Here is a 13,238-nt window from a genome sequence, read left to right as displayed (position 1 = left end):
CGCACGCGCTAAGAATATGACCACGTACGCACTCACAGAGGCAACACATCTCCGGAGCGCTCTCCCTACAGAGAATCCAATCACATAGAGAGATTTGGCCGTATCGTCCTAACTGGATTGTAGTAATCCCCGGTTTAACACATTTTGGGGATGTGTGAGTGGGGTTAGGAGGTATCATGCCAAGTTGCGCCTGGCTGCTGATGCAGGAAGTAGCAGAGCCCTACTTCTTTCTCGTTTAATAATAAGGGTGGGGTCAACCCGCCTTTTAAAGTAATGGGGAGCTTCATCACTAAGTTCTGCCTTGCACATTGTTAGTTTGATCAAGTTTATCCGGTGCTTGGTTGCTATTGTGCTCCTTCATCTGCTTTTTTATCTGTCATTGTGCTCTCCTCCCCCATGCCCTTTACAGACATCTTTATCTCCATGTTCCCATCTTGTACGAGATTCATCTCCTCCCCTTTTATGCTCGGCAACATTCACACACGCACATCCCCGAACCCTTTTGGCGATGAATGATGTTCCAAACATAGTCCTAAAATACGCGTATGCGTTCCAGTCCTCATGCTCCTTGCCTGGTGATGGCACACGTCCCCACGGGATTCTTTAGTGCCTCCCGACAATGTAGCTCGACTGTTTACACACTTCCTTTACAGGACTGTGACAAGAAAGCGGAGCACTCCGAACCCATCTTTTAAATATGCTTACATCCTCTCGTCTCCCACTCGCATCAATTTAGAAAGCCTACCCTTGGACAAAAAAAATACAGCTATGTTTGATTATTCATGCAATAATAGCATTCACATGTAGATGTAATGGGTCGTAAAGAAGTAATTAGTTGATGGTGTGTGGATCAGGGATGTCACAAAAAACAGTTAGAACCAGAAAATTGTTTTTTGATTTAAAATGTGACTGCATCGAATCAAAATGAAATGAATTGTTCATACCCCGAGATTTGTATCGAATTGTCCATTATTATGATATCATAGAAGGAAATGGCACATTTACATCACTGATAAGTTCAATCAGATGTGTCTAAAATGACAACATAAAAGTAATCGTGTCATATCCTCTCAAACCGAATCGAATCGGTCCACTTTCAAATAGGGATGTCCCGATCCAATATTTATATCGAATATTGGTCCAATATTGAAAAAAAAAATAAAAAAAAAATAAAAATAAAAAACTAGCATTACTTGATTGAAGTCTCTTCCAACATTTCATACTAAAAATAAAGAAAAGCACGTATCATTCCTGCTGATATCATCTTGGATCAATGTTGAACAGTACTTGAGGATGCAAAATCGATATTTTATCTATCGGAAGTGAAAAAGTTTCATCAGGTCACCTCTACATTTAATATAACAGGTATCAGGCCGTATTTCAAGGTATCAGTACTCACAATGGTGGCCGATACCCACTGTCCTCTTGGGGTGATTTTATGATCAGGAACTAGAAAGTCGAATTTAGAAGATCTTTCTTTGAAATTATGTCATTGTTTTTTGGGGGGTGAAATGTTATGTCTCGAAAGTACAAGTGGTATCGTAGTTGGTATCGGTATGACAACTCAACTGTTGCGTAATCGTACACAGTAAATGTTGTAGTGTAAATTTGACTAGTTAGAGTACATTTGACTCTATTTAGGGAGGGACCAAATAGACTCAGTTTTTGAGTAAGACTTACAAGATCATGAGTTTGTTTCTACACCCTTGAGTCACTTTTATTTTTAATTTTTTCCAATTCTTGATTTTACTCTCTTCCAAGTGTAAATATTACTCTAAAACTGAATTTATTTGGTCCCACTCTAAACAGAGTCAAATTTACTGTACAGAATTTACTGTGTACTAGCATCGGTCTGAAAAAAAAACAGGGTATTGAACATCCCTAATTAATTGATACTTTCTGACATTGCCATCCTGGCGTTGTCACACTGTTTAATGGGGCAGGCCACAAAAGCGAAGGGCGGATACACCCATCACGAACCACATTGACCACACTAATGTTGACTCTTTAGTTAAGTACCTGCTCTAGGATGAGGGAAAAGTTTCTTCACTAATGAGTTTGATGTAGTGTGCTCGTTAGCGGTAACCTGAAGGGAGCTGTTCTGGCTGTGTAGCGGGTAGCCCTTGCCAAGTGTGCAAAGCTTGGAAGTCGCAACAGATGTGACTAGAAAGAGCGGGGGCAGTCCGTGATGGCGGGGAAGCGTTGGAGCAGATGTCCGGGGCCAAGACCCTGAAAACGGGCTACAACGTGCTGGTGGGACCAGGTTAATAACTCTGCTCCTGGTCTTCCAATGTTCTCATGGTCATTGTGTGAGAGAAAATCATGGCCACAATAAATTTATTAGCAGCAATTTAACAACATACTGTATACTAATTACATATTTATCATACATGCAATTAATATAATTCTGCATTCATATTCATGCATGTTCATGATTGGTGTAATCAAATGTGAAAGACCCCATTTAATGTGTCCATAAAGTGCCATACAGCCATGATGAAAATTAATGCGGGCTTTAGGGCTTCCAAATTTCCCAAACCAACACAAACAGTTTGAGAAGAAAAAGGAACTTAAAAGCTCTGCTCCCATTTCACAACAAAACAGTGAAGACATTTGGCCAGAAGCAATAAACTATTAGCCCTTCATATCTTCCGTTGCAAGCATCTGCCACTCAAAATGCAAATTATTATTTGATGGCAATATTATTTTGGAGCATCCTTAGCCTATTTCTCTGTTGCTTTCTCCAGGCAGAAACCTCCTGTGGAAAGCGAAGGCAGCAGTTATTAATTAAAGATCCACAATGGCACCTAAACTAAGAGTAACGGATCCATGTACAAATTAATCACTGGATCCAATTTCCACACTAAGGCCTTTCTTTCCTAAACTTTACAGTCCAGTCATGTCCGCTGTTGTTTACCGTTCTCCGGATCGAGAATTAAACCTGAATGAGAGCAATAAATCATGGTGGAGAAACACACAAACTCTTGTTGCAGGTTTATGTTGGAGCGGCAAACAGAAGGAGAGACTGAGTGAAAAACGCTGCAGACCGTTAATCAAGTTCAAAAAGATGGCCGCAATTTTTTTTTTTTTTTTTTTTTTTTTTTTACGACTGGCTGAAATGATTGAAGGGGCGCCAAATTTTTATTCACCTCTACGCTTGCTCACAATTTTTTTTTTTTTTTTTTATGAGGTCCTTTAAGATAAATGAGATGTATTATGAGGAATCCAGGGAAAATGGAGAGGAGGATGCTAGAGATCCGGGATTAAGCAGCTAATAGACTCGCTGCCTTGTGATTAATGTGACTTATCAACATTCATCAGTCTTTCTAAATGAAGAAAGCCCTGACCCTGTCTCAATAGATAACACCAATTAGGCTAACTTCTCCATTGGACCATCTTTAAATGAGTTTTCTGGATTTCACACTTGATTAATAAATGAGGGAAAAATATCCATCTGTCTCTGTTTTTAGGTACCATCTCGATCAACACCCTCCGAACTGCCTATACAGCCCCTGGAGAAAGTGAAATTCTGGACTTGGATGATAATCTGTACCTCGGGGGTCTGCCAGAGAACAAAATGGGCCTGGTGTTCCCCACTGAGGTGTGGACAGCTCTGCTTAACTATGGCTACGTCGGCTGCATTCGGGATCTATTTATTGACGGACAAAGTAAAGACGTGCGGCGCCTGGCTGAAAGTCAGAAGGCCACCGGAGTCAAGCCGTCGTGCTCGAAGGAGCCTCCCAAACAGTGCTTGAGCAATCCCTGCCAAAACAACGGCATCTGCAGAGAAGGCTGGAACCGATATGTGTGCGACTGCTCTGGAACTGGATACCTTGGCCGCTCCTGCGAAAGAGGTAGGACGTCCTTCCTAGCTGTGGTTGAGCTGCTGTCAGCACTGCACATTGACCCAATTCCTTTTCTCTGTAAGGGTTCAAAGACATTTTTTGCTGTGATGACACCATTATTTTTCTCTCGTTTCCAAACTATTATTCACACAATAATAATGGGGATTTAAATGATTAATTGGGGGAAGGCAAGGCGGCTTTATTTATGTAGCACATTTCATACACAAGGCAACTCTGTGTGATTCACACAAGCAAGGACACAACTAAAAGCGTTTAAAAACTAGTGCCGTGAAAGTTAACTCATTTACGAATGGATTAATCACAAAAAAATATTGCATTAATTATGTATTAACGCAGATTAATCACACTATTTATTTTGACCGCAGATGATCCTTTAGCTGACAGTGGATGGTTACATTAAAGGTAGCACAGGTTTGTTTTGAAAAATGTTTGCATATGACATTCAGAATATTTGTTCATGTCAAACTATTGGGGTCATTTTTTCCCCATTTTAAATTATGCAAGTAATTAGAAAAATAGGAAGATCAGCATGTGCAGTGGATAAAAACTTTTTAAGACATCCTCATAACATTAAATGTAAAAAAAATAACACATTACTTTAAATTTGGCGGGAAAAAATGTTGATTTAAAAAAAACACATTTTTAATTAAACGATCAGTTGTGATTAATCAAAATTCTAAGATGTGTTAAACCCCCCCCAGGGGCGGTTATCTGATTAAAAAAAAAAAAAGAAATTGTTTGACAGCCCTATTAAAAACAAGACATTCAGAAGCAGGGAGGGGGGGAAAACATACATTGACAACATTACACATTACGCAGAAGACTTTGAAAGCATTTCAAAGTAAACTCAAGAAATAAAAGAGTGGGTTTCTAAATTCAGCCTGAATTCAAAAGTATTTAAACTTGACATCTGTTGGCTGCTTATTCCATTTCCGTGCAGCATAACATCTAAATGCTGATTCACCATGTTTGCTTTGACATTTGAGCACTTTGTTACATTGTATGAAAAGTTCTTTACTGTGTAAAGGTATGTGACCCAAAAACATCAAAACCAGTGTCACTAACATGTTGACATGGACGCATGTATTTTGATTAGAATGAATCCGAATGACCAAACAGAATGAAAATAAACACATCCATCGCAATGAAAAGGCCAAATCCGAAAGGAATGTCATTCGGAATCACAGGAGTGTTATATTCCTTTTGCCAATCCAAGTGACCGCCATGTAAACATCTTAATCGAAATGTCCAGGCGACAGCCGGTCTGCGTATGCTCTTTCTTGACATGAATGGTGTCGTGATATTGTGTTTTCGCACTTTAATATGGTGAAGTCTTACCAAGAGCTTGTCTGCGATGACAGGCGACGGGCGTTATATCCCCGTAAGACGGCAACTCCGGGCCTGATATCTCACTGGGTCTTGCGAAAATGATCAGGCAAGAAAGACATAATGAAGACGACATTTTGAAAAATCACGGTATTATCAACAATAAATAATCTGATCAAAAATGCTCGCATCATGCTATTTTCATCGTGCAAATCAGATGTAAGTCGTCAGCATGTCCTCAAATACCTCAAACTTAGTTGAAATATGTCAATATGAAAAAAAGCCCCCTTTCAACATTTTTTGGGGGGGTTCAAAGATGACTTAATATGCCCTGCCTGCGAGAGACATCAAAGTACTGCTTGCAACTCTTGAAATGGAAAAGGGAGTGCGATAGAGGGGATTCCCTTGTCCGTCATACCTAAAAATTGACGTGGAAAACCCATTTCGAAGCAGCCAGAGTGCATTTTTCTGAGAGGAGCTCAAACTGACTGACTGAAAATGGCGTCGTGAATATGGGCAGAACTGGCTCCATTGAGACATATTTGTTTAGAAATAAAGCTTGATTGATTGAGTTTGAAATCAAAGAAATACATGGGCGAGGTGTACGACTTTTTTTTTAAATTGTCGATTAATTTGATAACCAATTACTTGTCGATTAATCGATTAATTTTGACAGCTCTAGAGGGAAGCCTGGTGCTGTTTCCTTACGTCAATCCATGATCCTGATTTTGAGACATGGACAAAACCAGATTTATTTGAAGAAAAAAGCAGTTTAACACGGCACTGCAAGGCAGACAGAAAGAGTCAAGCTTTGTAGAATGTTGAACTGTGTTGAATGGCAGCTGACTGATGCACTGGCGGTCATATCAAGCATGCACAATAGCCTGCAAATTGGCTGTCTTCTGCTAACCTTTTAACTCATCAAACCACTCGACTGTGCCCGGAACGGGCTCAGAATACTCATCATTCCTCCTCCGGAGGAGACAAATACGAGATGTGAGTGAAGTCCTGAAGTTCGGCGTCTTGGCTGATTATGCAATGCTCTATAGGCTACACTGCATTAAAACATTACCCACGCAGTACAAATGCTTCTACTGGGACTGCTTTCACTTTGGGTTGTGTTATGGATCTATAGCTTTGATAGATCTCTCTGAATTAGAGAGTGATACTGTATGTGTTTGGGTTTCACTGAGTGCAAAGCTCAGCAAGGTTGTGGCAGTGCGTTTCTGCCTACATCAGCTTGTTGGCCTTTGACCAGCAGATTAGTTTTAGTCTGACCTGCTTGATCAAAATCTAGCTCGATCAAAACAACAACCGTCTCCTTGTGAGAGGGCCAAATCCTTCTTTTGCTAAGAAAGGCTGTAATTGAATATTTTTGGCTTTTTTATGTAAACAGACTGAGCAATTAAAATGGATTAACAGTAGAGTTTTGCTTGCATTTTTAAACATGTGTAGCTTGCAATATGATAATCTGGTGAAAGACTGTTTCAATTCAAAAGTATATTGGAGTCATACATGATGTTTCCATTGTATGTTTTCTCTTATGTATTGATTAATAGCAACAAAAAAATAGAATAATTAACAATAGCAACAATAATGCTGCACAGAAGTTCTCTTCTACATGTACAGCGCAATGCATATTAATGAACAAATTATAATATGCATAATCAAGGCAAATGTCAAAAAGAGGTGAAGCATGTGACAACGTTATCATGGTGCAATGCACTTCAGGTTTCCTCATTGGAAGCCATTCTGCATCGTTATCATACATTTCATGACAACATGGATGTACTGACAAAAAACCTGATCTGGCATTTTGTTGCAGCGTTTGTGGTAATAATCCAATTTAAATCTGATATTATCCTTATTGCTGTTGTTCCTGTATTTGTTTTCCCATTTGAAATACATTCAATATGTAAAGCAAGATGAAGCTGTGCTGTTGAGGTGTGGCTACTTTGGGAAACTAAATTGGAGAGGGACACTAATTTAGGGTGACCATATTAAAAAAACAAACAAACGTGACACTACAATTTCGCTGAAAATAAAATAGACAATCATTTCAATCGGGAACTATTTATTTAAAAAAAAAATCGCTAGTCAATCTGCTAGTAACCAGTGGTTATGTTATTATTTTAGGCAATTCTAAATGCTATCTAGAGTGACAGTTCAATGCACTAACCGTAATCCAACTTTTTTTTTCATTTTTTTTTTCAATCCTGGCAGCTATTGGAAGCTGGCTGTCCCGCTGGTCTCAAATTGTAACACTGTAAATTAGGGCTGGGTTTTAAAAAATCGAATGATCAATATAGAATCGATGTTACTTTTTTAGGCTAATATCAATTCATAAAATCATGAATCAATTTAACATCTGTTTCCCATAAATTTATAAGAAAAGAGAATTTTAGAGGCTTACTGTTTTCTTGAAATCTACTGTTCAAATGAATTCCAAAGTATTTTCTTACATTTTCTTACAAACATTAGATGAGAATGAGAACTCGAATGTGTTCTCCATGCTGACTGGACTATTAAAAACAAATAAACAAACAAAAACGGGATGCTGGGAGTGGATGTGCCTAAATTGAGACAAAACAATCCACTGGGACTCGGAAGAGAACGCTCAAAATGGAACTGTCATTGTTTTATCTTTTCAGCCAACAAACCTACAGCCACAGGCAGCATTGTTAACCACTGAATTATCTACAAAATATAAACCAATGGGTGACATCACTACCACTTACATTATTATGTCTAGCTGCAAGACAATCTTGCTGAATTACAATGCTACTTAAACATAAAAATAGCGGTAAGTGTAGTAGCTTGACCCAAATAGAAAGAGACAACAACACCACCACTAATGCATTTGATGCCACGGCAGCGCAATATTTAATAGAAGTGTTTGTGAGTGAACATCTCTTGAATGTGCCAGTTGAGCTCTGCCTTTCCCCCGCACGTGTGCTCCAGTTTTGATTAATAAGATGACAGGAATACGAGTACTGTACATGAGCGAAGTGGAACGGCCACTGGATACAGATTATTTTCTTACTTTACTTCTGAAAGAGAATTATCTATCTGGAGAGCGCTCTTTGGGTTAACAAAGGCAGAATCCGTTCTGGCTTCAATGGGAAATTCAAGCAAATGGAAACGAAAGCGCAGCATCTTCACAGCTATTAGTTTATTGTCACAGTTATTCCTTTTCTTCTCACATTCAAGTGGCTCACTGTGTTTTGGCCGGGATGCTCATCTCTCATGTGTTCTGGCTGTGTCTGCTCTGTCTGCACTGGCATTAGTGTGCGAAGTGAGTGGGAACAGTGGTACAGAGGAAGTGCCCTGGCCTGCTGCCAGCTGTTTTGATGGCTCCAGATTGCCATGATGCTGGTCGGATGCAGCAGGCACCAGTAGGCAGAGGAGCTGTCAAAAGAATTACCCCAGCTCTCACTTATCCGAGCGTGGTGTACCCCCCGGTGGCAAAGAACGGCAATTACATATGGTGTAGGAGGACGACGACGACAACGCAGCTGCGGGAGCAGAGGTTGGGGGGTGGTGCTTGTAGTCAGGCATGAAGCTATTTGCCCTATTTTGAGAGATTTTAATTAAGCAGACAAAGCAATTTTGCCCATGCATCCCAAATGTCTACCCCTCCATTGTTAATCCAGTTGCTAATTAGCCCAAATATTAGTGTAAGGCCAAGGCAGGCTACCAGATGGCTTGTTGCAGGACGTGCAAATATTCCCTAATGAGATATGACATTCCACATTGCTGAGTGCAGCAAACATCTGCATTCAATGTAGGGTTTTGATCGATATACAGTACAGTAGAGTGTGTGTGTTAAACACACGTGTGTATATATATATATATATATATATATATATATATATATATATATATATATATATATATATATATATATATATATATATATATATATATATATGTACAGTAAACAATGATTCCCTAAAATGTACAAGTTAGTTATAACCATTTTGATAAATTAACCTGCTACAATGTCCAAAGGTGCACTATCAACAGCAATTTAATGCAACATATTACTAGAGGTGAGCGTAAGTAAATTTTTCAGGTCCGGCATCGTCAGTCCGTCATTATTTCAAGCCGACTAAATCTGTTATTGTCACTGCGTCATTTCTACTTTACCTGTGTCATCGCTGTTAAAACTTTGCTTCCATGTATCCTTCCTTCCTTCCTTCCTTCCTTCCTTTGGTCTTTCCTCTGGTCTCTTGATGTCTCTCTAATTTGTTGGAATTTAGATGTTTCTGCGGTTGGTGAAAGATTCTGGTTTTGTAACTATGGGTAGTTATGGGTGGTGTCCGGTTGGTGCTGGATTTCACTTTGTTTAATCTTTTCTTTTCTTTGATCCTTCCTCTGGTTTCCTGACAACGTCACGACTCTGGCGGGATTTTAACAGGTTTCAGAGTGTATCTACTCCGGGTAAAGAAACACACCTTCGTTTTATTGCTCATTGTAGAACGAAGGAACAGAAAAATAGTGCCCGGCGGTAATGGAGTCTGACTTTATTTCCGGAGGGAGTTTTGTGATGCAAATGTATCACTCTTTTGAACACAAATTGTTTTTAGAAGAAAAACACTTTATTTAGGTGGCCCCAGAAAACTTGCCGGACTATTTTCCCCTGTCCAACACTGGACCAGAACTCGTGGCACAGAACGCTGCCAGGGGTAAGTCAGTGCTGATCGCACACCACTGGAGGTGAGGATTAAATAGAGATTTGTGTCAAAAAATCCGAACTTTAATCACTTTAAGGTGTGAACCCTAAAACGTTTTGGTGAATATTTTTCCATCAAAAATGAATGTTTAAAAATCGATTTGGTTGCCTGTTGAATCTATTTGAGAATTGCATGATATAATATCGCGATATATTGCCGAAATCGATTTTTTTTAATACCCCTAGTATGTACAATAATCTCTTTGACTCAAATGTTTAACAAATAAAATATAGCATACCGTGTACACCTTGTAAACTAGTAAAGATAAATCGAAGATAATAAGTCCATCACATGAAGTAATGCTCTCGTGTCTCTCTCTTTAGCGATCTCTCTCTGCCTGACTCTGCCACGCTATCCGGCATACCGGATCCAAACCGGAAGTAGTTGTTCATAAAATATTCTCAAAATAAATAATTTCATCAAGATTTAAAAGAAACCATAACCATAAACGTTTATATACAAATGAATGAACATATGTTGTATATTTGTGTTGTCATGGCATCAACGATAGTACTACTCCCTTTTGAACATGTAACTGTGATGATTTTATGGGGTTTTAATTTTTGTATTTTTTTGTTTCTCTGCCGTTTGTTTGTATGTTTATATGTTCAATAAATCAAATCAAATAAATCAAATCAAATCAGAAGCAAACCCGGCTGGCAGGTTTCCGTCACTCATTAGCAAAACAGCAGTCTGACAATGATGGACCCCGTCAGTGCTTATTCCGTTAATTTTTCAAAGTTTTCTATTTGCCAGCAAAATGGGCGTCTGTCAGTGACAGACAGTCAGTTGTGACAGAATGCCCGCCTCTGCATTTTGCTATGCAAATGAGCATACAGTGATATGCCTATTTAGGTAAATGTGGGTCCATATATGACATACAGTAATGATTAATCACTATTCACCATGCTTAATTACTGTGTAGAGAATGGTTGGCTCAGTGCCACTTATAATGTTTCAGCATTTTGGTTAGAAAACACACGAATAGTTATAGAATAGGATGATGAAATAGAGGTTTCACTGGCTATGAATGAAAATTAGATTTTGTCACATTCTTTCTCCATTAGCCCAAAGTTGCTCTTTGTCCAAATTTAAACCTGTACCTTGTGGCGAAATTAGTTGTTTCTCATAATAGCTCCTAAAAGTGTGTGGATTAACCTGTAAATTATTAAAATAAGTGACACTTCTCTTTCAAGAGTCCACAAGGGGTGCGGGAACTGATTTTCCATCGTAGTGTAGCTGTCATATATATAGTTCTGGTAACACATAAGATTAAAGTTCCAGATTCTTAAAGAGAGAGCAAATAATCCATGACGACAGTGTAGCAACCTAGTTTGTGCGACAAACTGGGTTGCTGCACTGTAGCCATGCAGAGACAAATTTGTGCCAACGACTGTAAAGATATGATACTGACTCTTGAGACAATCTGCGGAGATCTTGCAGAATTTACTTTGTACATATTTAACCGTTAGAAATCTCCTTATTTGATTGTGCATGTTCCAAGAATGCTGTGCTAAAGAGGACAGTGTCTTTGAATTATTTATGGTGTCCTATAGTCATTTCCTCTTGTTTATCCTGAACATATATATTCCCAAAGCCTATGGCAGTTTTTCTCCAGCAAAATGTAAATTGGATTGGACCCGGTGTCCCGGTACCTTGGCATGCACATCACAATCCTGTGACATGCAGTTGACAGCTCCCCTTCCTGCACAGCCTCTTCTCCTGAGGGGAGAACGGAAGGAAAAAAAACTGTGTAGTGACTGCCATTCCTTCCCCTTGTTAGTATCAAAGCCTAATTTGTCACATCACACGGATGCAAACACATGCTGACTCCTCTGAAAAGCACACACAACAATGGCGTTTTGTGTTTTACATGAGGGAAAATGAATGCTTGGTTTAGTTTGGTGGCTTCCATCTGCCCTGTGACAGTCTCCTGTTGGGCACATTGACAGCCTCATTCTGCTCAATTTATTTACATGGAAGGGCCACGGAAAACAACCGCACTTCACTATTGGATTGTTGAGTGGTGCTCACGTTGGAGGAGGCTGTGATTCACTCACATTTTACTCCACATCTCGACACATATATTTGGACTTTTGGCATCTTTGCCTTTTGAAAGGGTGAAAGGTGATGTAATGGTTGAAGTGATTAAAAACAACAATTTCATGGTTCAAGTCACAGATTGTTTTCAGATTAATAGCAGACTCTAGTTATAATCACAAAAATTAAAAAGGGAAACAAGGTTGTTCTATATTAAAGCCATTGCTGCAAAAATTTTGGATTGAAGGAGTTGTTTTAATGCAATATAATGTACCATAATCTGAGGCGTACGGAATGGTGTAGTCCTTGAGTAATTTGAGTACCTCGTTATAAGAAAATGCTCAAAGCAATTATTTTTTTTTACTGCCTCGGATATCCGTTCATTTACGTGTACACTGTCGAACCAAACAGAACTACAATTGTTCGAACTATGTATTACAGCAACACAGTGAGAAAGCTACAGAATTATGAATATAAATATAAAAATGAAAATAAATATTAATATTTACATAATATTGTAACCAAGCACAATTGTTTTTAATCGAATACCCGATTATTTGATTTTTTTTCAGTAGGATATCGAAATACCAAAAATATCCAATCAGTTTATAATAGTTGTTTTGTAGCATTCAGTATACAATACTATACATTTTACTTTAACACATATAATATAATCTGGATAAAGAATGTGAATGGGAATAAAGAGTCAAATACAGTGAGCCATCCTGTATTATGTATAAAGAGAAGCAAAGAACACTAAATATCTTCTGGGAACAAGCATTTTCCAAGTATTAGGACTTTGAACTCCACATTTCCCATCATTTTCCGACAGCTTTCAAATGCTACTCTCTGCTGTGTCAGCCTGGTAGGAAGCTGTGTGCCTCGTTTGTCACACACCCCTGTCATCTGCAGGGTACCCCAGGAGGGGCGTGGTGAAATTGGATTTGGGTGAGAAATGTGACTGAGTCACTCCAGGAGGGATGGATATGACATGTGACTGTGAAGTGGTGATGCGGTGGTGTGTGGGACAGTGATACCCTATAACCCCAAAACTCTCCATCTCCCTCCCTTTTGAATCGTCTGTCTCAGCACTGCAAAAAGCAATAATGGCTTTGTTATTGCGTTGTGGTTTAGTTACATTCTCGGAAATGCTGTTACAAACTCCTGCCAGCGTTAAACAATCGCAATGGCATTTCTCCAGACAGCTGCCTAATGCTTTGAGTAAATGCAGCGGCAACGGGCAGAGGCTCAGTATTTAAAGTCCACGGAC

The 13,238-nt window shown here is 39.1% G+C and overlaps 1 protein-coding gene across 24 annotated transcripts in view; it reads left to right on the top strand.

Moving 5' to 3' along the window:
* LOC144001554 (neurexin-1a-like) overlaps positions 1 to 13,238 on the top strand; it is a 235,382-nt gene that overhangs the window by 101,275 nt on the left and 120,869 nt on the right. For all 24 annotated transcript variants that reach the window (XM_077495998.1, XM_077495997.1, XM_077496006.1 and 21 more), the window contains one exon: positions 3,471 to 3,854. In XM_077495998.1, the coding sequence (XP_077352124.1) occupies positions 3,471 to 3,854 (384 nt within the window). The remainder of the gene's footprint in view (positions 1 to 3,470; positions 3,855 to 13,238) is intronic.

The sequence above is a fragment of the Festucalex cinctus genome, chromosome 14 (assembly GCF_051991245.1).
Source record: "Festucalex cinctus isolate MCC-2025b chromosome 14, RoL_Fcin_1.0, whole genome shotgun sequence".
In the NCBI taxonomy this organism is placed as follows: Eukaryota; Metazoa; Chordata; class Actinopteri; order Syngnathiformes; family Syngnathidae; genus Festucalex; species Festucalex cinctus.
Note: the sequence above shows the minus strand (reverse complement) of the source record. Positions and strands in the feature narration are given on the sequence as shown.